Source organism: Manis javanica, chromosome 2 (assembly GCF_040802235.1).
Source record: "Manis javanica isolate MJ-LG chromosome 2, MJ_LKY, whole genome shotgun sequence".
NCBI classification, from domain to species: domain Eukaryota; kingdom Metazoa; phylum Chordata; class Mammalia; order Pholidota; family Manidae; genus Manis; species Manis javanica.
The window spans coordinates 127,448,541-127,472,968 of NC_133157.1; the positions used below are offsets into that span (position 1 = coordinate 127,448,541).

The following is a 24,428-nucleotide window of genomic DNA, read 5'->3' on the forward strand; positions in this document are numbered from 1 at the left end:
CCTCGGCCGTAGGCCGGGCCCCCACACCTACCTGACAGCATAAAAATGTACCCAGTCTGCAGGATTGAGGACCTGACACCAGAATAGTGAAATCATCACAGTAAATACCAAATTTAGGGCTCTGTCTGGATGCCAGCTTGACTTGCCAAAGCAGCTTTCTTTTGCATGACCTTGGTTAACATATCTCAGCATCTGAAAACTCAACAAAATCCTAAACCTTCTTTGAGAAGTGTTTATTTTCTTCACACATGTTAACATGTTTTATAAACCACCACGATATCTGCTTAGCTTATAATTATTCAAACTGAAGAATGATTGCAAAAGTGGCAGGAAAAAAATGTATATTTATGCATATAATTTCCAAAATGCTAAACCTTTAAGGCCATTTCAGGAAGGTATAGAGCTGAGGCACAAAGTAATCCTTGTACTGTCCATCGATGAAACCTTTTCCACTGTTGTGCACAAACCAACAGGGGACATCTGTTCCAGACACTTGATCTGTTCTGTAGTCTTTCTGCAGGCCTCTGCAATGAAAATGGTGTGTATGGTAAGGGCACAGGCCAACGCATGGCCAACCTGCATACCTAGAAAGGAGGCCTGCTTCTCTCCTCTGCTGCTCTGGTGCCCCTTCTGGCACCCTGTCTGCCCCCAGCCCCGCTCCCCATGTTGTATGAAACATGAGAGTCTGCAGCTGCATTGTAGAAGAGCAGAGAATAAGCAGTGTGTCCCTTTGATAATTCAAATAACTCTTACAGAAATTAACCAATATGGACTTTTCCAGCAAGATAAAGAGTGGAAGTTAACTGTCAAATGGAGAGAAGATGGGAACAAATCCAAGAAGTGTGTAGGCAAACCCACATGTTCCCTGCTGAACAAATCTTAAGTGCCTCTTACCTTCACCATATGGGTGAGGGTTCTATTTAAAGGCAATGCCAGCTGTTTCTAAGAAATTCATGTGTTTCATTTAAAGGACAAAGAAGCCAATGATTTGAAAAGTTGTATGGCATATTGCGATAATGAGCTTTAAAAATATATATAATTGTGTGCAGTCCACAAGTCAGCTCAGTTCCATTGTTGCATCATGAGATGCTTGCAGTAGGTGATATTGAGGCTCAACACTTAATTTGTTATTAGAGTAGAGTAGCTGCATATTTACCAACCCAGATGATGCTCACTTATTAACCGTGCCCACCTTTTCTTCTATAAACATGCTTACAATGCCCATAGGTGAGTCACTGGTCTCTAGTAAACAATACCAGTTGAGTCGGAGATCCACTAAGAGCTCATCGTGTTAGTTCAAAACCTGTTTTTGTGATCATACTTCTCACTGTAATTTCATGGCTTAAGTATGTGAAAGCCAAGACATTTGTGTGCAAAAAGTCATTGCTAAGAAGGTGAAGTTGGCTGCTTTGTGAAAACTCCAAATAGGCAAAAAATGATAGCAAATTAGGCATGGGTGAGCAACTGTCAAAGACTAGAAAAAATAAAAGACTATTAAGAGTTCTACTCTCAGAATGCTTTACAAGTGTCTGATCTCACTTCTAAGTGAAGCATATGGATGTGGTTTGTGTAAGAAAAGCACAGAAATGTATTTGACAGATTTATACTCAAAAAGAAGGCTCTGGCCTTACATAGAAGTATGCACTTTATCACCATGACACATTTTTACATATGACATATTTTTACAATTTCCTCTTTGATCAGCTTTCTCAATTACCCGATCTGTGACCATAGGGCTTGTAATGTATGAAAGTGAGAACAAGAGATTAATCTTGGCATTTCAGTGGCACATGTTTATGTACCAATCATTATTTGCATTTAAGATGGACTATCTTCTGTGTCCTTATGCAAGTGTTGTATATGTGTCTATTCCTGATGAATTGTTCAGTGTGACATAGGTAATGGTTAAAACCGCTTTTCTTGCACTTCTATATTGCTGTGAGTCCAGTCTTAAGGACCCTTTTCATTACTGTCACATGCACCTGAGGCCTACCTTGTGACAAGCAACTTTTGTCCCTTCACTTCCATGATTGCCTCTGGCTTTGCAGGGTCCTTACCCGGGCGTTCATTGAAGATATGTATCTTTGGCTCATTCATAAACTGGCCTAGTGAAAAAAAGTCCAGACATTGGTTTACATGTAGCCCAAGAGTAAATAAAAAAGGCTGGTGTGGGTAAAATTGCAATATTTCCAGAATCTCTCACCTGGCTTTCGTGCATCTCTACACAATAGGTGTTTCCAAGGGGTGGGGAGAAGTAGACCATTTCCATATCAATAGGTAATTACAAGGGCAAGAGAGGGCTTATCTGGACTGGAGAGACTGGGTTGGGTGGAGCCTCTTCTGCAGCCAGGTTGCGAGAGACATGGGAGAGTAGAAGGGACAGCTTATAAAAAAAAATGGGGAGGAGGAGCCAAGATGGCGGCATGAGTAAGGCAGCAGAAATCTCCCAAAACCATATATATTTTTGAAAATACAACTATTATTAAAAGAGAGACCAGAGGATACAGTACAACAGCCAGGCTACATCTACATCTGCGAGAACTCAGCGCCTCATGAAGGGGGTAAGATACAAGCCGCGGCCCAGTGGGACCTGAGTGTTCACCCCACACCAGCTCCCTGGCAGGAGGAGAGGAGTCAGAGCGGGGAGGGAGTGGAAGCCCACAACTGCTAAATAACCAGCCCTAGTAATTCGCACCAGGAGTGCAGACACACATTGCACCATGTGCTGGATATGAGGGAAACAGGAAAGTAAAATCTGTGAGCAGGTCCCTGCAGCTGGCTCCCCTGGGACAAAAGAAAAGCGAGTACTTTTTGAAAGTCTTAAAGGGACAGGGGCTTCATAGCTGGACAGAATCAGCCCAGTATACTCAGCCCAGCAGCAAGGAACGTCAGGCGCCCTAACCTCCTGGGAGGCAGCGCAGCTCTGAAGCCCCTCATGGTGATAAACAGCCTGCTGTTCATTCCCCCACCCGCACGGCCCCAGCAGAGCAGCCTGGGAGTGACGTACCCACAACAACTTCCCAGAGCCTCCTCCCGATGCATAGATGCCCAGATCCAAAAGCCTCCATTGGCAAGCAGCTGCCTGGCACAAACAAAGGAATCCAGGGCAAGGTGCAAAGGGGTGCCATTCTCACAAGAGAGCACACCAGGCATGCCTGCCTCTCCCCGCAGGGCTCTGGGCTACCCTGAAGGCTGCTCCTGGTGTGCGGGGCACTGACACAGGCAGTGGAGAGGGGCAGGGTGACCAGCAAGCAGGAAGGGACTTTGTTCTCCCAGCTGCCACACGCACCACCTGCCTACGACTACCTCTATAGCCATGAAAAGGCAGAAGAATTTGGTCCAGTCCAGAATCACCCAGACAAACCCTGCGAGAGGAGGGCCCGGGGAGACAGTTATAACCAATCTTCCTGAAAAAGAGTTCAAAATAAAGGTCATAACCATGCTAATGGACCTGCAGAGAAATATGCAAGAGCTAAAATATCAAGTTAGGAAGGAGAATACAAGAATTCAGAAATAAAACAATATCTGCAAGGACTTAGCAGACTGGACGAGGTACAAGAGACTGTAAATGGAATAGAAATCAGAGAACAGGAATACAGAGAAGCTGAGGCAGAGATAAAAGGATCTCCAGGATTGAAAGAATACTAAGAGAACTGTGTGACCAATCCAAATGGAACAATATTTGCATTATAGGGGTACCAGAAGAAGAAGAGAGAAAAAGGGATAGAAGTGTCTGAAGAAATAATTGCTGAAAACTTCCCCAAACTGGGGGAGGAAATAGTCTTTCAGACCATGGAAGCCCACAGATCTCCCAACCCAAGGGACCCAAGGAGGACAACACCAAGACATATAATAATTAAAATGGCAAAGATCAAAGACAAGGACAGAGTATTAAAGGTAGCCAGAGAGAGAAAAAAGGTCACCTACAAGGGAAAACCCATCAGGCTATCATCAGATTTCTCAGCAGAAACCTTATAGACCAGAAGAGAATGGCATAATATATTTAATGCAATGAAACAGAAGTGGCTTGAACCAAGAATACTGTATCCAGCAGGATTATCATTTAAATTTGAAGGAGGTATTAAACAATTCCCAGACCAGCAAAAATTGAGGGAATTTGCCTCCCACAAAACACCTCTACAGGATATTTTAAAGGGACTGCTCTAGATGGAAGCACTCCTAAGGCTAAATAGATGTCACCAGAAAAAATAAAATCACACCAAAGAAAGCAGAACAACCAAATACTAATTAAAGACAAAAAAAATTAAATCAACTATTCACAAAAGCAGTAAAAGGAAACACAAAAGAGTACAGAATAAAACACCTAACATATAAAGACTGGAGGAGGATTAAGAAGGGAGAAAAATAATCATGAGACTGTGTTTATAATAGCTTAATAAGTGAGTCAAGTTAGATTGTTACACAGTAAAAAAGCTACCCTTGAACCTTTGGTAACTACGAATCTAAAGCCTGCAATGGCAATAAGTACATACAAATGTGAATGCACTGAATGCACCAATCAATAGACACAGAGTAATAGAATGGTTAAAAAAGCAAGACCCATCTATACACTGCTTACAAGAGACTCACCTCAAACCCAAAGACATACACAGACCAAAAGTCAAGAGATGGAAAAAGATGTTTCATGCAAACAACAAGGAGAATAAAGCAGGTGTTGCAGTACTAGTATCAGACGAAATAGACTTCAAAACAAAGAAAGTAACAAGAGATAAAGAAGGACATTACATAATGATAAAGGGGTCAGTCCTACAAGAGGATATAATTATTATAAACATATATGCACCCAATACAGGAGCACCAACATATGTGAAACAAATACTAACAGAATTAAAGGAGGAAATAGAATGCAATGCATTCATTCTAGGATACTTCAACACACCACTCACTCCAGATCAACCAGACACAAAATAAGTAAGGACACAGAGGCACTGAACAACACACTAGAACAGATGGACCTAATAGACATCTGTAGAACTCTACACCCAAAAGCAGCAGGATACACATTCTTCTCAAGTGCACATGGAACATTTTCCAGAACAGATCACATACTGGGCCATAAAAAGAGCCTTAGTAAATTCAAAAAGATTGAAATTCTACCAACCGACTTCTCAGACCACAAAGGTATGAAACTAGAAATAAATTGTACAAAGAAAATAAAAAGTCTCACAAACACATGGAGGCTTAACAACATGCTCTTAAATAATCAATGTATCAGTGACCAAATTAAAATAGAGATCAAGCAATATATGGAGACAAATGACAACAACAGCACAAAGCCTGAACTTCTCTGGGACACAGCAAAGGCAGTTCTAAGAGGAAAGTCTATAGCAATCCAGGCCTATTGAAAGAAGGAAGAACAATCCCAAATGAATAGTCTAAAGTCACAATTATTGAAACTGGAAAAAGAAGAACAAATGAGGCCCAAAGTCAGCAGAAGGAGGGAAATAATAAAGATCAGGGAAGAAATAAGCAAAATTGAGAAGAATAAAACAATAGAAAAAAATCAATGAAACCAAGAGCTGGTTCTTTGAGAAAATAAACATAATAGATAAGCCTCTAGCCAGACTTATTAAGAGAAAAAGAGAATCTACACACGTGAACAGAATCAGAAATGATAAGGGAGAAATCATGATGGACCCCACAGAAATACAAAGAATTATTAGAGAATACTACAAAAAACTATATGCTAACAAGCTGGGAAACCTAGAAGAAATGGACAACTTCCTAGAAAAATACAACCTTCCAAGACTGACCAAGGAAGAAACAGAAAATCTAAACAGACCAATTACCAGCAATGAAATTGAAGCAGTAATCAAAAAACTACCCAAGAACAAAATACCCGGGCCAGATAGATTCAGCTCTGAATTTTATCACACATATGGAGAAGACATAATACCAATTCTCCTTAAAGTTTTCCAAAAAATAGAAGAGGAGGGAATACTACCGAACTCATTCTATAAAGCCAGCATCACTCTAATACCAAAACCAGGCAAAGAGTCCACAAAAAAAGAAAATTATAGACCAATATCCCTGATGAACATAGATACAACAATACTCAACAAAATATTAGCAAACCGAATTCAAAAATACATCAAGAGGATCATACACCATGATCAAGTGGGATTCATCTCAAGGAGAAAAAACATTCAACAAAATTCAACATCCATTCATGATAAAAACTCAACAAAATGGGTATAGAGGGCAAGTACCTCAACATAATAAAGGCCATATATGACAAACCCACAGCCAACACTGTACTTAACAGTGAGAAGCTGAAAGCTTTTCCTCTAAGATTGGGAAAAAGACAGGGATGCCCACTCTCCCCACTGTTATTCAACATAGTACTGGAGGTCCTAGCCACGGCAATCAGACAAAAGAAAGAAATACAAGGCATCTAGATTGGTAAAGAAGAAGTCAAACTGTCATTATGAGCAGAAGACATGATATTGTACATAAAAAACCCTAAAGACTCCACTCTAAAACTACTAGAACAAATATCTGAATTCAGCAAAGTTGCAGGATACAAAATTAACACACAGAAATCTGTGGCATTTCTATACACTAATGATAAAATAGCAGAAAGGGAAATCAGGAAAACAATTTCATTCACAATTGCATCAAAAAAAATAAAATACCTAGGAATAAACCTAACCAAGGAAGTGAAAGACCTATACCCCAAAAACTATAAGACACTCTTAAGAGAAATGAAAGAGGACACTAATAAATGGAAATTCATCCCATGCTCTTGGCTAGTAAGAATTAATATTGTCAAAATGGCCATCCTACCTAAAGCCATCTATAGATTCAATGCAATCCCTATCAAAATACCAACAGCATTCTTCAATGAACTGGAACAAATAGTTTTTAAATTCCTTTGGAACCACAAAAGACCCTGAAAAGCCAAAGCAATCCTGATAAGGAAGAATAAAGCAGGCAGGGGGATCTCGCTCCCCAACTTCAAGCTCTACTATAAAGCCACAGTAATTAAGACAATTTGGTACTGGCATAAGAACAGAGCCACAGACCAGTGGAACAGAATATAAAGTCCAGATATTAACCCAAACATATATGGTCAATTAATATACAATAAAGGAGCCATGGACATACAGTGGGGAAATGACAGCCTCTTCAACAGCTGGTGTTGGCAAAACTGGACAGCTACATGTAAGAGAATGAAACTGGATCATTTTCTAACCCCATACACAAAAGTAAATTTGAAATGGATTAAAGACCTGAATGTAAGTCATGAAACCATAAAACTCTTAGAAAAAAACATGGGCAAAAATCTCTTGGACATAAACATGAGCAACTTCTTCATGAACATATCTCCCCGGGCAAGGGAAACAAAATAAAAAATGAACAAGTAGGACCATATCAAGCTGAAAAGCTTCTGTACAGCAAATGACACCACTAATAGAACAAAAAGGCATCCTACACTATGGGAGAATATATTCATAAACGACAGATCCAATAAAGGGTTGATATCCAAAATATATAAAGAGCTCACACACCTCAACAAACAAAAAGCAAATAATCCAATTAAAAAATGGGCAGATTAGCTGAATAGACAGTTCTCCAAAGAAGAAATTCAGATGGCCAACAGACACATGAAAAGATGCTCCACATTGCTAGTCATCAGAGAAACCAAATTAAATCCACAATGAGATGTCACCTCACACCAGTAAGGATTGCCACCATTCAAAAGACAAACAACAACAAATGCTGGCGAGGTTGTGGAGAAAAGGGAACCCTCCTACACTGCTGGTGTCAATGTAAAATAGTTCAACCATTGTGGAAAGCAGTGTGGAGGTTCCCCAAAAAACTCAAAATAGAAATACTATTTGATCCAGAAATTCTACTTCTAAAAATTTACCCTAAGAATGCAGCAGCCCAGTTTGAAAAAGACATATGCACCCCTATGTTTATCACAGCACTATTTACAATAGCCAAGAAATGGAAGCAACCTAAGTGTCCATCTGTAGATGAATGGATAAAGAAGATGTGGTACATATACACAATGGAATATTATTCAGCCATAAGAAGAAAACAAATCCTACCATTTGCAACAACATGGATGGAGCTAGAGGGTATTATGCTCAGTGAAACAAGCCAGGTGGATTAAGACAAGTATCAAATGATTTCACTCATCTGTGGAGTATAAGAACAGAGAAAAAAAATAAAGGAGCAAAACAGCAGCAGACTCACAGAACCCAAGAATGGACTAATAGTTACCAAAGGGAAAGGGACTGGGGAGGATGGGTGGGAAGGGAGGGATAATGGGGAAGAAAGGGGGCACCATAATTAGCATGTATAATGTGGGGGGCACAGGGAGGGCTGTACAACACGGAGAAGACAAGTAATGATTTTACAGCATCTTACTACGCTGATGTACAGTGACTGTAATGGGGTTTGTGGGGGGGACTTGTGAAAGGGGGAGTCTAGTAAACATAATGTTCCTCATGTAATTGTAGATTAATGATACCAAAATAAAAAAAATAAAATAAAGAAAAAGAAAGAAAGAAACGGGTTTCTCCCACTTTATTTGTCCCTGACTGATTTTGGTTTCAATGGTATTTTGCCCCTGGTGGTTTTAGCCCCAGAGTTACAACTGGTCAGTTGCTCTAAGCCACATCTTGGTCCTCCCTTCAGAATTTCAGGGATAGAAAGACACTGAGAGGAAACAGACACAGGGATGGTGGATGGATCTCCCCTGAGAGCAAATTCATGCCGCTTACCCATGGTCATCTTATGTGTGACATGGACCTTCTGACAGCGTGGGATAGAGGCCAGCACCTTAGGCACAGCTCAAATCATAGGAATGGTTTGAGATCTAATATGCTTACTCTGGAACCATCCTTTAAAGCATAAACAAACTGCCCTGCTTGTTATCACAGCCTGCCTAAACAGTTCACCTCTCTGCATTTAGAAAAACATCTTCAGTATAAAACTTAAAATCTATCCATCCCTTCTCTAACTTGCCCAGTTTGTGATGATGAAATCCTGCTTTTGGAGAGCCTTGTCTGGGACAGTGTATTGTCTTCGCTATGGCATTACTGAGTCACCTCGCACACCAGGCTGGGTTGTATTTGTCTTGTTCTTAGTTTTCTGAATATTATGTTTGACATGTTTAAAACCCTTTCAAGCTGGGGAGAGACCACCCCCTCCAGGCCTAGCCAATTCTGAAAGATAACAAAGGACTCAGCCTTTGATGGGAAAACTAACACACAGTCAGACCTCTCTTTAGGCCTGTGCACCCAGAAGAAATGACTTGTTCAGCTGCCAGGTCAGTGGAGAGCACCTGTAGCCCAAAGCCTGCTGAGACTGCCTGAGCCCAGCTCCCCAAACATGCTGCCCTGCCTCCTCTGCCCCATGGGAACCCAGCAAAAGCTCTGGCCTAACCGTCACTTCTCCTGCTTCTGCTTCTGGACCTAAACCTGGCCTTCCTCTTGTGGCCCTGTAAGCTCAATGACCTCTGTGTCGTCACTTGTCACCTTTATAAGTTAAGACCTAGATGCAGAGCATGGGATGAGTCTGCACCTATCACCTTCCCAAGTTCTATCCATCAAAGCTGCTCATGACCCAGAGAGGTCCCATAGTTGCCAGGTTGGTGATAGGCACTTTACCTAATAGTCCATGTGCGTTAGGTGAAAACTTGTTTGTGGGGGGAATATAGATCCCCAGAAAGTCTACGTTGGTTGGATGCTTCTTCCAAACACGATGAAGTAAAACAGAGAAGGACATTTCTCTGTCCAGGGTGATGGTCACAGTCCTCACCTTCTTCACTGAGACAAGCACCCTAGTATGGAAGTCAGCAGGAATGAATGAGTGCAGAACAGACCCTGTCAGAAAGCCATTCCTCTCTCTCCTGACATACACTCTCCATCCCTGCCAGTACAACCCCACTAGTTTTCTAAGACCTTGACAGTGTTTTTGCCTCAGAATGCTGCCTTAACTCCCAGCTCTGATTGTCAATTTATATGTTTATGTGTAAACACTAACAGATACTAATGGGAAGGTACGTAAGACACGGTCATAGTGTTTATGAGCACACTCTGACATGGCTGTGGATTTTTGATAGGTTTGTTCACTTATCCAACACATAATTATTGAGTATTGTTACATCCCAGCCACTAGGCTAGTGCTGAGACACGCAGTGACCCAAGATCACAGACTCTACTCCTCGAAACAGGGTAACAAGAATGTTTCTGAACCTCGACTTTTTCATATCCAAAACGATGATTTTTGAGTTCTATGCTTCTGTCATGGCTGTCTGGATGCATTTATGCAGTCCTGTGCCAAGAACAGGCCGAATTTAGGGGTCAGGGGACAATACTTGCCTCTGATTAATGACGTGAGCTGTGTCAGACCAGGACAAGATGGACCTGTGAGAGCCCCGGCTCAGGGTGATGTTCTCCGTGCTGATTTCTACTTTCATGTCTTCACTCTGGAAATAAAATCCCAGTTTTCCAAAATAGGTGCTTAGTTTTTTATTCTTGGGCTTCTTGGCACCAACGAGCTGTCCATTGACCAAAATCCCTATGAAAAAAAGGTTTTTCCTCTCTTGTGTGCTATTTTTTGCACATGTGGGCACCATAATGCAAATATGTAAAACTTGATGGCATAAGAAAAGTTATTATTTTTTGCTTCAGGATTTACATAATATTTTTTCCTTTGTAACTCACTTTATAGCTGTTTTATTATAGTTTAATTATATTACAATATGCTCTACTAGTTCTTACTTGAGAGTTTTTTAATCATTATAGTTCAACATTTAGGAATATGTTTATAGTTGATTTCACTAATTATCAAGAGTTTGAAAATATAGGGCTCCTATTAAGGTGAGAAATAAAAGTGCCCCAGTAGTGACAAGCTCATTGCCTAAGATTTTTTTTTTTACCTGATTCCAGATCAGAAACAAGGTTGAGGATTTTTCCAGGTTCTGAGTCAATATTGAAACAAATATTCTTTTGGCTTTTTGGTAGGTAAATGATGAAGTGTGGGTCATTTTCAACTGAAAACATACAAAGAAAATGAAAACAAAGTTATAGAAAGGAAGATAATTTTGAACTGTGTTTCATTCCTAAACCTCCTTAATTTAATAAGAACAGATATTTATTGTGCTTCTACTATATGCCAGGGACTGTTTTAGGCTCTGGAGACCCAGCAGCTCCTTTCTCAGGGAGTTTCCATCCGAGCTTTAAATTGTTTTACAAATAGAGTGTAAAGTTGTAATTAGCGTGTGCACGTCAGTGTGACCTTGTGAGTGTAAGCTTTATTTTGCAAAGTAACATTAAATGGTCACTCATTGTCAGTGCTCTTAGAACCTCTCAGTGGGAAGGTACAGTAGAGATGGGGAGCACCTCTCTACTGCCCAGGTGCATCTTTGTGCAAGTGGGTGATCTTCCACACAGACTTCTACTTAAATCTGAGGCTTTGGCAAGATGGCCACTTGTTGCTAAACATTAAATGCAGAGCCCTTCATTAAGCAACACAATCGGAGGTGGTGGGACAGGACAGTGGAGGGGTGCTGTATGAACAGCATTACCACCAATGAAAGGGGGAAGAAGCATGTGCCTTTTGGCCCACAAGTTATAATTTTAGACATGGCCCACAAGGTGAGATGCCATCACTTTAAAAAATGATTGAAAGTCCCTGCTATTTTTGCTCCATTATATGCGATGTTAGGTGACTGGTGGGTGTGAGCTTGAGATACCGGTTTTGAGAATTTCTTGATAGAAGAGTGACTAATACACACAGCTATCTTCTTTCAGCGAAAGATAGCATTGCCTATAGAAGTCACCTGCTATTTTTTAAAATTAATTTTTTATTTTTTGGTATAATTAATCTACAGTTACATGAGGAACATTATGTTTACTAGACTCCCCCCATCACCAAGTCCCCCCGACAAACCCCATTACAGTCACTGTCCATCAGCATAGTACAATGCTGTAGAATCACTACTTGTCTTCTCTGTGTTGAACAGCCCTCCCTGTGCCCCCCTGCCCACATTATGCATGCTATACATGCTATTCGTAATGCCCTCTTTCTTTATCCCCCCCCTTGTCCCTCCCTTCCCACCCACCCTCCCCAGTCCCTTTCCCTTTGGTAACTGTTAGTCCATTCTTGGGTTCTGTGAGTCTGCTGCTGTTTTGTTCCTTCAGATTTTGCTTTGCTCTTATGCTCCACAGATGAGTGAAATCATTTGATACTTGTCTTAATCCACCTGGCTTGTTTCACTGAGCATAATACCCTCTAGCTCCATCCATGTTGTTGCAAATGGTAGGATTTGTTTTCTTCTTATGGCTGAATAATACTCCATTGTGTATATGTACCACATCTTCTTCATCCATTCATCTACAAATGGACACTTAGGTTGCTTCCTTTTCTTGGCTATTGTAAATAGTGCTGTGATAAACACAGGGGTGCATCTGTCTGTTTCAAACTGGGCTGCTGCATTCTTAGGGTAAATTCCTAGAAGTGGAATTTCTGGATCAAATAGTATTTCTATTTTGAGATTTTTGAGGAACCTCCATACTGCTTTCCACAGTGGTTGAACTAGTTTACATTCCCACCAGCAGTGTAGGAGGGTTCCCCTTTCTCTACAACCTCGCCGACATTTGTTGTTGTTTGTCTTTCGGATGGTGGCAATCCTTACTGGTGTGAGGTGATATCTCATTGTGGTTTAAATTTGCATTTCTCTGATGACTAGCAATGTGGAGCATCTTGTCATGTGTCTGTTGGCCATCTGAATTTCTTCTTTGGAGAACTGTTCAGCTCCTCTGCTCATTTTTTAATTGGATTATTTGCTTTTTGTTTGTTGAGATGCATGATCTCTTTATATATTTTGGATGTCAACCCTTTATTGGATCTTTCATTTATGAATATATTCTCCCATACTGTAGGATGCCTCACCTGCTGTTTTCATGCATGTGAATGCCCCACAGGCTTATCATCTGACTAAGTTCTGGGTCCCTTACCTCTCATCACGTGTGTAGGAGGAGTTGTCTCAACCACTGGCGCTCCTATCACAGGCATTGGGATCATTGCCGTTGGTGCAGGGTTGGCCCAGGATGGAACTGAACTTGGAGCAACTTTGCTGCCATAATACAGGGCACCTGTGTAGGAGAACCTATATCCGTTAGTTTCCAGGTTTACATTTCCGAGGAGGTTGCTTATAATTTCAAAAAGCTGTTTTATACAGACCCTGGAAGTTCTCAGCTAAGGTTTTCTCCCATTATATATTCCCCAGAGTTCTCTCCCTCCCAGTCCTCCTGTCATGCTGTGCTGGCTGCTAGGGGTTTTCTGTGGAGTCTAGGACCCAGTGAGGACCTGTAGTAGGGCAAACCGCCCCACAGGGGTTCTCTCTCCTTGCAGGAGATAACATCCAGGCCAGTGTCTGGAGAAGTCCTGGATGACAGTTGGCTTCCTCCTGGGACTATTATTTATTTGCCAAACAACAATCTGAACTGTATCCTTTTCCAACCAACCAGTTTTCCCTACTGGTCACAAGTTCATTCTGTTCTTCTGGTATACAGTTAGTCTCCGTGACTTAGAAAAACAAATGCTAGTTTACATAGGCATTTTATCTAGGTGATATAAAGTCTCCTATAAATGCCAGTTTACCTAAGGTGAGTTTCTCCCAAGATAAATTTAGCCCCAGGCTACTGTAACCAGGATGTCAGAAGTAAGAGCTCCTTGAACCCTGGATCACTGCAGTAAAGTTGGCATCTCACTTGGACAAAATTTTAAATTGCAGAAAACAAGCCCCTCCAATGCATGCAGGTCATTCTCAAGACTGTGTTTCAATATGACCAGTCCCTAAGAAAGAGGGAAGCAGGAGTGGACAAACCAAGGCCCTCTGACCTTGGCCGCTCCGAGGAAGTACCACAGGACACAGAGACCATGGGTCAGCTTTATGGCCATTTCAAGGTTATGCTTTTTCTAAGAAAACCCTTTTCTCTTCATTTAGAAATGAATGGTATACTCTTTCCTCATCTGCACTCACTGAAAACTTCCCAAGAACCAAAGCATTCATTTGAAAATTGGTATAGTGCCAAAAAAATGGAATGACTCCAGTGTCTTGGAAATGAACCCACTTGCAAGTCAGACAGTTCCCAATTCTTTGCTTTCAGCAGAATTGGAGGGGGAGTCCAAGCTATGATCTGATAGATCATTAACAATAATCTCTGAATACTTGACCCCGTGTGCTTTTGGCTTATTATTTCAAAGAAGTTCAGATAAGTGGGTAGCATTGCTATAAGCAACTTCTTTCAATGCCTACCTACTTACCTATGTCAACAAAGTGTATCAGTACTTAGGCCTATAAACAATATTTTTCAAAATAGAATTGATGTTGAATCTTGTCTCTTTCAATCCGTTAATAAATAGCATTCACCTACAGATATGTGAAAAAACCCTCAGCCACATTTTTCTCATTGGATGCTGTCCAATAAAATTTTACTTATGTATATCAAAATGTATAGTATTTATTATTTTGACCAGTCTATTTGTAGTAATTTTAATAAAACTCAATCCAGAAGAAAACTTTGAACACTCAGAACCTTATGGTCACAAGAAATAGAAAAATTTCAGTTTGTAAAGATATTTTCCTTGCAGAGGAGTACGCTGACCATTAAAAAACTTTGAAGCATAAAAATATTTTAGAACATTAGAACTTAATTCTTACAGGAAAGTAAAATGGAAATACAAGTTCAGCTGGAAAAAAAGAACAGTATAGACCTTCCAACAATTAAAACAGAATTTGTTCCTGTATTTTTTGTAAGTGGGTGATGGTGAGTACCCAGTGAGGTATTCCATCTCATTGGATATACTTAAAACTTTGATGTAACTTTCATTTTAAAAGCTCAATATTTATAATATGCCCCCAAATTGCATTCATGGCAACAATTGAAACAAGGCAAAAAATGTGAAATGTTGATTAAACAACATGTGAAGTGTTCTGGGAGACACATGAGCAAATATTTGGGGGACCACAGCAATAAACCATCTGCAAAGTCAATCCATGGGAAGAACTTGGGCTTACAGGGCACAGAAGTGCAGCAAAGCAGAGGCTGGAGGCCTGGAGGCAGGGTAAGAAAGCTGACCCGAATCTTTCTCCACGAACTAGAAACACTGACCCGAGCAGCAAGAATGATCTTGCGGAGGCGAGTCCGCCAGCATGCGCTCATCTCCTGCTTCGTTCTCAATCACCATCGAAGTGAGCGGGGTCACGATGTGATGATCCAGAGACATCTGCAGGATTGTTCTTGTAATTTTCCTTTTGGCTGCAGCTGAAGGAGCCAGGCTTCTGTATTCAGGAAGTAGAGATGTTGGAGAGCATTACTGTATTTAAGGCAGAATGAAAGTCCCATACCCCACCATTTCTGGGTAAACCTGGGGCCACAAGGTAAAACAGGACTAACATATTTTATCTAGTCGGGCAGTCCTAAGGAATTTTAAAATAGACATTATTTTTTAGAGTGGTTTTAGGTTGACAGCAAAATTGTGCTGAAAGTACAGAGAATTCCCATTACCGCCCTGTCTCTGCAACACACAGCCTCCCCACTGTCTACCTCCCGCACCAGAAGGAACATTTGTCACAAGTGATGAACCTGCATTGACATGTCATTGTCACCCAAGGCCCACAGTTGACACTAGGGGTCATTTGTGGTGTTGCACATTCTGTGGGTGTGAACAATGCCATACCTACCATTACAGTAACATCAGAGTGACAACACTGCCTCAAACTTCTCTGTACTCCACCTATTCATCCTTCTTGCCCTCCTAACCTCCTGGCAACTACTGATCTGTTTTACAGGTTGTTCTTTTAAGATCAGTGTTAAACTTCTACAGCAATTTGCCCTATATCTTTAAATGTACTCAGTGTACTGCTGTGAAGGGGCAGGGTTGTTTCTCACTTCAAAGCTGCCACTGCAGCTTGTGTCTGTTTTAGAATCCTATTGACATCACGAATTTTCTCTGTGAGTACAGTTACACAACTGTGTTTCATTTTGCCCAGCCTAGTCCAGATGACCCCATTCCATCTTCTAGAGAATCTAATCTAATAAGTGGAATGGGGCTCAGGAGTGGTAACAATCTCATCCAACACCTGCACATAACCCTGTGTGGATAAAATGAGAGTTCCTTTGGCCAGGATTCTCACCTGGCTCTGGTTGACTAGCTCACTGCACACCTGTGGGCAATACAAGGCTGTTGACTCTATAAGAAGAGCTCTGCCCAGTGCTCTGGGCACGACATGGTGGCACAGCTGCAAGGCTGCAGGAGAGCAGAGCAGAGGCTGGAGTGGTGGCAGCAACGAGGACAGAGGCCCAGAGGACGGCTGTGCTGACAGAGGAGCCCAGAGGCAGAGACAGGCTTGCTGCCTGCAGACTCGCTCTGAGTGAATGGGATTCTAGTGACTGACCTGCCACCTGGAAGTAAACTTGGATATAACCCTTTCACCCCAAGAACGTTTTGCTATCATTTTTTTTGGTCACACTGAATCCATAGCAAACTTGCCTGGGGCTGAAACCCATTGGCAAGACACCCTGATATAAGAGGTCAAAGAACTGTATGGTAATCTAGAGATGCAGGTAAGCTGAAAAGCCAGAAAAGAAATAGATAACTATTAGGGAGACCCCCCCCACCCATGTGGTATCATCACATAATCTCAGATTCCTCTTTGGACAATAGGTTAATGCCAGTAAACTCAGGATGAATCTCACAGACATCATATTCAGTGAAAGAAGCCAGAAAGGAAAGAATGCAGATTGCATCATTAAATGAAATTTCGTCTCAGAAAACTGAGGGTTACAGGTGTCAGAATACTCCTGCAGGCAGGTGTTGAGTGGAATGGAGCAAGGGACCCTTCAGAGATGATAGAAGTGTGGATCTAGGCAGTGATTACATGGGAGTTGTCTGTAAAAATGTATTAAACTGCTTAAAATTCATGCACTTCACACATTTTATGTATGTTATGCCTCAATAAAAAAAAAAGTGAGCCTAACTTTAATCAAAGTGTTTGGCACCAGGGGAAATTAGTATTCCAAAGCCTGATGTAATTTGTATTTCCTGGTTCAAAGTTGTTTTGTGAATTACTTCAAACATTCAAGGCAAACCTTTCCCTTTTATAAATCCCTGTTGTATATACTCTGTTCTTCTTACCTCTCAGCTAGAAGTTGGTTGATTGTCAGATAGGCCCACAGTTTCCTGGTGAAGTCAGGATCTGCATGCTTATCTTTTGATAGAAAATCCTCCAAGTCGTCCATTTCGGCCAGAGTTTCTAAGACTAACTCTGTGTTAGCCTGGATAATGGAAAGTTCAGTTGAAAGACACGAGGGAAGGAGAATTATAATTCACATTTTTTGTACTTGTGAGTGAATCAGGGCAGTAAGCAACTAACAGGAGAATGCAAAACAATTCAAAAGGACACCAAAGAGGAAGTACGAGCATACCTCCAGAGTTGGGGATTGGCCTTGGGATGAAAAGGGTAGGGCTTTACACAACAGTTGGGAAGATAGCATAGAGATTCCATGCCTTCCCTTTTACTTACTGCTTTTGTTCTACATACAAGATTCTCAGAATTCAGAATAGTAGCCTGTTAATATGAAAGATGGACTATATAAAGGGGACCAATTAGTAATTTTAGAATAAGCAGAAAAGCCAAAGTACCGAAGTTGCTGTGATAATGCTCTGTAATTGATCCAATTTATCAGGGTTAACTTTTCCTGCCACCATAATCTCTGAGCCTCCAAAATAGTTATGGAAACTGTTTTGAGTGACGTCCATTACTGACATATGGGGATAGTTGAACTGAACATTCCGGAGCAAAGGAGTAGAGACCTGGTTGTAGAATTTCTACAGTTCATTAAAAACAAAACAAAACAAAACAGAAATTATTATTTTCAAACCACTTTGTAAGTCTAAGGCACTTTTGGCTGAGAGTCCTCAAATGTCCTTAGCAGATCTCTCTTAATTTATTCTCACAGGATCTCTGTGGAAAGCTACGGGACAAGGAAAATTCTCATAATTATCAGATGAACTAAGAGAAAATAAAGGCTTAAGATAACAGCCTTTGACTTAAGAACCCAGCAATTTTTCTTCTGTTATGGCCTGCATGAAAAACTCATGGATACTCATAATAAGAACAGCCAGCTGGGTTGATATTCCTAAATTAGAACCTTATCCCTTATCTGTCCCTAAGTTCAAATATGGTGCCTGCCATAGATACATGGTAACTGGTATTGACAGATGGGGGGGTAAACTATGCTCTTCTCTTACATCTTTTTCTTGTCTATTTAGTCAAAGTAAACAAGTAATTCATCTCCTTTATACTTAAGGAAATATATAGGCTATAGTTTGATCTGTGTTGCATTATAAAAAGTTGATATCTAAGATGCCAATGCATTTTAAAGGGGAGCCGGTGGCCTTGGTGATGGGGAGGACATTGCATAGTGGGGCTGGAACTTTACTAGTTCCTCGGAAGACTTGTTCAGGGTGTAGGACGTGGTACCCTGTGACTTCCTGTCTCTCACCTCACTGTTAATGCAAATCTACAATAGGGTGGGGTACACGAGAATGAAACAAACACTGTCCTGTTTCCTGGGACCAAAAATCGCTGAAAAAATGATAACTTTGACTTAAATTCAGCCATTTTATTTTTAGGCATCACATTATGCCAATTGAATGATTTTGAGTAAAGGAGGAAAAAAAGAACAGAAAATCATGTTATTACTTTGAGCTGAGAAGAAGTATCCTGGTTCCCATAAATCCTTTGAGCAATTCCACGGTTGTCATTGGACAGTCTCTTCAAAAAGTCATAATCAACATCAAATCCTATCCCCAAGCTGAACAAGGAGATGTTGTCTTGTATGTTCTGTTTCACGTTTTTCTGGATTTTTGACAATTTTAGTTCACCTAAAGTTGATGATGGCAGAAAGGAAAGGAATGTGGAGGCAGTTTTAGAAAGTTTTTGGAAAATCCATGGAAGATGGTCTAAATCCATGGAAGACTTAAAATTTGTCAAAATTAAAAACACACCTATGCTTTGACACAGTGACTATGATGCACTCATATGTGTGGAAATGAAGTATGGGCAATAGTACTTGGCAACATTATTGGAAATAGGAACATATTACAGACAGCTTCAATGTACACCAGTAAGGGAGACTGGTTAAATTATGGTGCAAAACTGTGAAATAATATGCAGCTATGAAAAAGAACAAGTGTTGATGTATTTATATTGAATGATCTCAAAGACAGACTTTTAAAAGGAGGAAAACAAGGTAAAGGTTGATGTATGTAGGATGTATTTGTATCAGAGAGAAGGAATTTCTCCAGTTACTACAGTGAGTAACTGGGGAAATGTGGAGCATGATGGAAGAACATGTGCCTGCAGATTTCAGAGGGGGCTCTGGAGGCCTGAGAGAAACAGTGCACACACATACTCCTGTACGCTGTCTCACCCACTTTAACTTGAAATAAATGCATTTCACTAGTGTGTATCAGCAATCCTCACAGTAGACTCTTACAATTCAATTAGACTTTCCCTGTGTTGTAGAAGTGATACTGAGACATTCGAGAGCATCAGTGAAAAATGTCTCAGGGCTGCTTTAAGGGGAGGTGAGTGCTTTGGAAACATGGGTTTCAAGTGGTGTGTGTAGAAATACAAGCAAATGCCATTCAAGTTCCCATTTTAAACAAAATCATGTTCCCAAGAAACAACAGTAAAAATATTTTTCACTAGAGAATTGAAGAGATACTTGCCCACTGTTGGGTCACCGTCAGAGACCAAAATGATCAGCGAGACTGAGTTGGGGTCCAACAATCCCAAGTTATTGGCTTCATTCAAAATGAAGATGGCCCGCAGGAGTGCTTCATTGATATTTGTGCCTGGTCAAGTAATACAGTATGCTGTTCTTTTATGTACCCTTCCTTTGCACAGAAACAGACGCATCTTGGGTTCTGGTTCATCAGTCTGGTGATTACTCATGCATAATTTATTCAGTACCCAAATCATTCAGTTACTTTCTAAGTGACACAAATTTTGCTGAGGCTGGTCAAGATCCCCCAGTGGAGTAAAATATTCACTTTGTAGGAAGCTATTCCCTTAGAAATAAATTAGACCTTTCAAAGCAGCATCCTGCCATTTTGTTAAATACCAAATAGAAGGTACTTAAGTCAGCTCATATACCGGGATGCTGTTCTGTTCTGTTTAGTTGCATTTCCTGCTCCGCAAGCAATAAGAAGGCCATTGTCAGTTACTGACATCCTTTTCTGAGGAAGATTGGAATGGTCAAAAACATGTGGGATGGCTCATGTGCTATACTTTCACCATGAACTTAATATTGACCTATTTATAATAATAAATGTGTTATGTAAGGCAGACCATTGCAGACTGGGCAAAGACCACTGTGTCTCAAGTGAAACAAGACTTGAAACTTCTGAAAGTTCTCACAGGGCTCTAGTCTAAACCCACTCACCTCCACTGGGCTGGATTTTCTCAATATACTTCTTTGCATCTGCAGTCTGTGTTTTGGTAGCTGAGACTAGATCATTTCTCCAGGCTCGAACATTGTGGTTGAAATCCACCACAGAGAACTGGTCTTCAGCTCTTAGGTCATCCAAAATGGTCTTCATGGCTTCCACTGTCTGTTTGGGAAGAGAAGGAGGGTCTCACTGTAAGCTCTAAGAAGAAAGGAGAAAGACCAAGAATTCATCCCAGTCACCAATTAAGTATTGACATAAGCTAGAATTCTTTCAGAACCTCTTGGATCCGCCTCTGTCAACACAAAGCTCTCCCTCCCTCATTCTGGACATGTATTATCTGCATTTTCAAACTTTTACTGTCTGTTTTGTTATGCATCATCACTTTGATGACTGATTTTATGTTAAAGATCCCAGATTTGAGGGGGATCTTGAGAGGTTCCCTTAGTGGTAGAGGCCAGGGATGCTACTAACATCCTACAATATACAGAGCAGCCCCTACAACATAGGCTTATTTGGTCCAAAAGGTCAACAGTGCCACTGCTGAGAAACCTGGTACTGGAGTATAAATGAGTGTGGGGGCAGAAGCCATGTCTTTTCCTTTCTTTTTTTTTTGATTCTGGAACAGTAGTTAACACAGGTGGTCATAAGTGGTTGTTACTGAATGAATGATGAATGAATGAATGAATGAATGATTGGTTGTTCAGGTTGTTTGGATGGATGGACTGATGGATAAAATACGAATGTCCTGGTTTGTTCTTAGAATTGAATTTATTCCATTTAATGCTGCATAAGCCTATGTTGAACTCCAAACTGGAAGGCATGAGACATGATGGCCACCATTAAGGAATTACAATATAATTAGAAAAATATGCATACAAAGATTTCAAAATTACTCATGAACAGTGGCAAGAGTTAAACTAAAATGCTATGCAGAAGAAGCAAAAGACTGAATTACAATTACAGTTACAGAGGGATCAGAGGGAGAGGCGGTTTATGCTGAGACAAATGTCTGTGGCTGACAAACCTGTGGTACTTTGCGGTGGCAGCCCGCCCGCTGACTGGATGTCTCTAAGGTGGAAGGTGAACTAGGTGCGTGTGTTCCCCAGAGGAGACCAGAGAAGGTGGAGAGCCCCGTGCACACTGCCATCAGGGGGTACTTACTTGTTTCATTTTTATCCCCCACATTGAGCCACTAACATCTATGACAAAGAGGATGTTTTTGGGAATCGGGTCCATGTTGTCAGGAGCGAAATAGTGGACAAAGTAGCCATTAAATACCTGGAAAACAAGACGTATTTGTGAATCACACCATTCCCAATGCTGAGAACCTGGCAGGCATGGCGGGTGAAGCCTCGAGGATTGGCTTCCGCCGTGGCCCCCTCTGTGCCCGCTGCACAGGCTGTAGGTGCTGCGTGGGCACAGGAAGGGCTCCGAGCGGACCCAGCGAGGGGCCACTCTCTCAGACAAAGGACGTGGCATCTGCGTTGGACCTGAGCTTGAGTTTGGAGTGAGGCTGGCAGTGGAATTGGTGCCAGGGTGGGAGGGGAGGGGAGAAGAGCTCCAAACGGTGGCGCCATGAATGGTTAAGCATGATGGGGCAATAGACATAAGAATTAAAGGAATTAGGGTGCAAATCAGCAGGGCAGGTCAGCAGGACAGTCCTGCACACTCCAGGGAGTTTGTGTTGTTCTTGTCGGTGTGTGGCCACAAGATGGATTCCTGATCACCCTCTCTGCCTTTCTCAGGCTCAAGGATTCCTCCCCTAATTCTCTGGGCACTGCCCTTTGTTGCTGCTCCCAGGACAGTAGGAGTCTAGCTGTAGGGAGTGCAGCTGCACACATGTCCCTTCCTCCCTGTTCCTGAGAGAAGCACAGGCTTGGGATACCCCCTCAGGGCTCTTACCTTAGCACAGAGGCAAACAGACACACAGCTGAGACACAACAAAAGGAAGCAAAATCTTTTCAAGACATCTCACAGGGAACACTGACCCTGAATTCACCACTAGTCCAGATCTTTCTCTGGGCTTTGGCTGTTCCGCTACCCTGCCCCACAACCTCTCTGCTTGTTTGATATGGCCAGTTGCAAAGGGCCATGGTGATTACTCCAAGCCCCTGCTTGGCCATTTTCCATAGTTCTTCTTATGAGGCTTAGACGTACCTACCTGGGACAAGGACACGAGACCCAAGGACCCTTCTTTCCATTCTCTTGACATGAAAAGAGAATGCATAGTGACATGTAGGGATACAGGATTCTAGTCCTTCTCTGCAATTCAACACTTGCCTGGGCAGCTGGGAACTGCCCAGAAGCCTGGGAGTTTCTGCAACAGGAACACAGTCCTTTGGCCTCAGCATGGTGGTTCTCCTGGACTCTGTTTTCACTCACCTCAAGTTCACCAGCCTTCTCCTCTCTGTTCACGTCATACATCACCACCAGCTCCCCATCCACCGCAGTCTCTGAGCAGCTGGAGCATTTTCTTTGCTGTGCAACTGTGGGCTTGAAGGAGATGTGTGCCTGGAAAAAACGGTGATGTCAGGCCCGGTGTCTGCCCTGCCCCTCTTCAGGTGAGGGGTTGACAGCCGCACCTTCTCGAGCACACAGGTAAAGAGGTATTGTCCAGTGGCCATGCTCCCAGGTGGTGCCTGCAGTTCTGTTACCAATGGAAGGCCAGTCCGGGGCATGTGAGGGGAGTGTCTGCCAGCCTGGGGAGCTGCTGGCCAGATTTCAGGTCTTTTCAAGAGATTCAAAGAATTCCTCCCCTCCCCCATGGAGGAAATGGCTACCAGCTCTAGAAAGAGTTTGTTTAAGGTCCTTAGAGAAGTTGACCCTCCATAGTTGATTATTATTGGCAAAGGCAGAGAGAATTCAGCTGAATATCTCTTGCTATGATTATGAAAATCATCATACAGTATGTGAAAGCTGCCTTTTGGCCACTTGGAGGAAATAGGCTTCAAAAGGGACAGTCAGTGGTCAGCATGCAATGAAACAATTGGGAGTTTGGCTGTGTTTGTCCTGTGGAAGCCCTGGTCTTTGCTCAGGGATCAGTTCTTCATGCAGAACCTTCAGCTGCACACCTGGTCTCTCTTCTGTTCCCCAGGGCCCAGCAGAAGAACAGCACCCAGACCCTAGTGGCCACCTAGACCCTTTGCCACATGCTGTACATAGGGTACCTTCTGGTGTCCTTTAGATATGACTGGAACACCATCGAAATGGCCATCAAATGTGTCAGGAACATGAAGAAACCTCATTCCTTGAGGCTCAATAATCCACACATCTACCTAGAGATAGAAAATATAATGACTCAGAGCATCAAAATACCTTTCAAGTCTTTCTGAGCAAGAAGTACAATTACTAAGTCCTCTGCTGTTTTTCTTGGCTTCAGGTTTTCTCAAAGATGACCCAACATGGTTCCACAGTCAGTTCTCTAAATTCCAAGGGATATCATTCATCTTGCTGTGGAGGCTGAAGACCCTCTGGGCAGCTCAGTACTCCCCTTTATTGCTTATTTCCTCTGAGATTGAACTCCCCTTCTCTATCCTATTCTTTTCTTTTTATTTATAAGAAAATTCATGTTGTTAGGAAAAAAAGAAGGCAAGCTGTTGTTAAATGATTCTGTACTTACTCTGTGGATCTGTCAATAATAGGCCATTTTCCCCACATCCTGGGCCTTTTTATTCCTTTTCCTTCTTCTTACTTTGAACATAGCTAAGCAGGAGGAAATCTGTTTGGGTGATCCTTGGCAAAACCATAGCTGTAGCTGGCATTTCTCTCCTAGACTCTAAGTGTTCTGCTAAGCACTCGTATGTATGAATTCATTTGACTCTCACCAATATTATGATTATGATTATCTGTATTGTTCTTATTTGTTATTTCTCATTTTATGCATGAAGAAAGAGATCCAGAGTGACCCAGGTAGTAAAGTG

The 24,428-nt window shown here is 41.7% G+C and overlaps 1 protein-coding gene across 1 annotated transcript in view; it reads right to left on the bottom strand.

The window, feature by feature from the left end:
* Nucleotides 1-326: 326 nt before the first annotated feature.
* Nucleotides 327-24,428, bottom strand: part of ITIH2 (inter-alpha-trypsin inhibitor heavy chain 2) — a 36,257-nt gene continuing 12,155 nt past the window's right edge. Inside the window, exons 7-21 of the mRNA XM_073229350.1 lie at nt 23,676-23,783; nt 22,891-23,019; nt 21,670-21,786; nt 20,502-20,670; nt 19,786-19,911; nt 18,755-18,936; nt 17,692-17,877; nt 17,185-17,324; nt 15,159-15,328; nt 12,999-13,136; nt 10,919-11,032; nt 10,359-10,557; nt 9,645-9,817; nt 1,994-2,105; nt 327-524 (exon numbers count right to left, since the gene is read on the bottom strand). Coding sequence (XP_073085451.1) covers nt 377-524; nt 1,994-2,105; nt 9,645-9,817; nt 10,359-10,557; nt 10,919-11,032; nt 12,999-13,136; nt 15,159-15,328; nt 17,185-17,324; nt 17,692-17,877; nt 18,755-18,936; nt 19,786-19,911; nt 20,502-20,670; nt 21,670-21,786; nt 22,891-23,019; nt 23,676-23,783 — 2,211 coding nt within the window. The 3' untranslated portion in view covers nt 327-376. The remainder of the gene's footprint in view (nt 525-1,993; nt 2,106-9,644; nt 9,818-10,358; nt 10,558-10,918; nt 11,033-12,998; nt 13,137-15,158; nt 15,329-17,184; nt 17,325-17,691; nt 17,878-18,754; nt 18,937-19,785; nt 19,912-20,501; nt 20,671-21,669; nt 21,787-22,890; nt 23,020-23,675; nt 23,784-24,428) is intronic.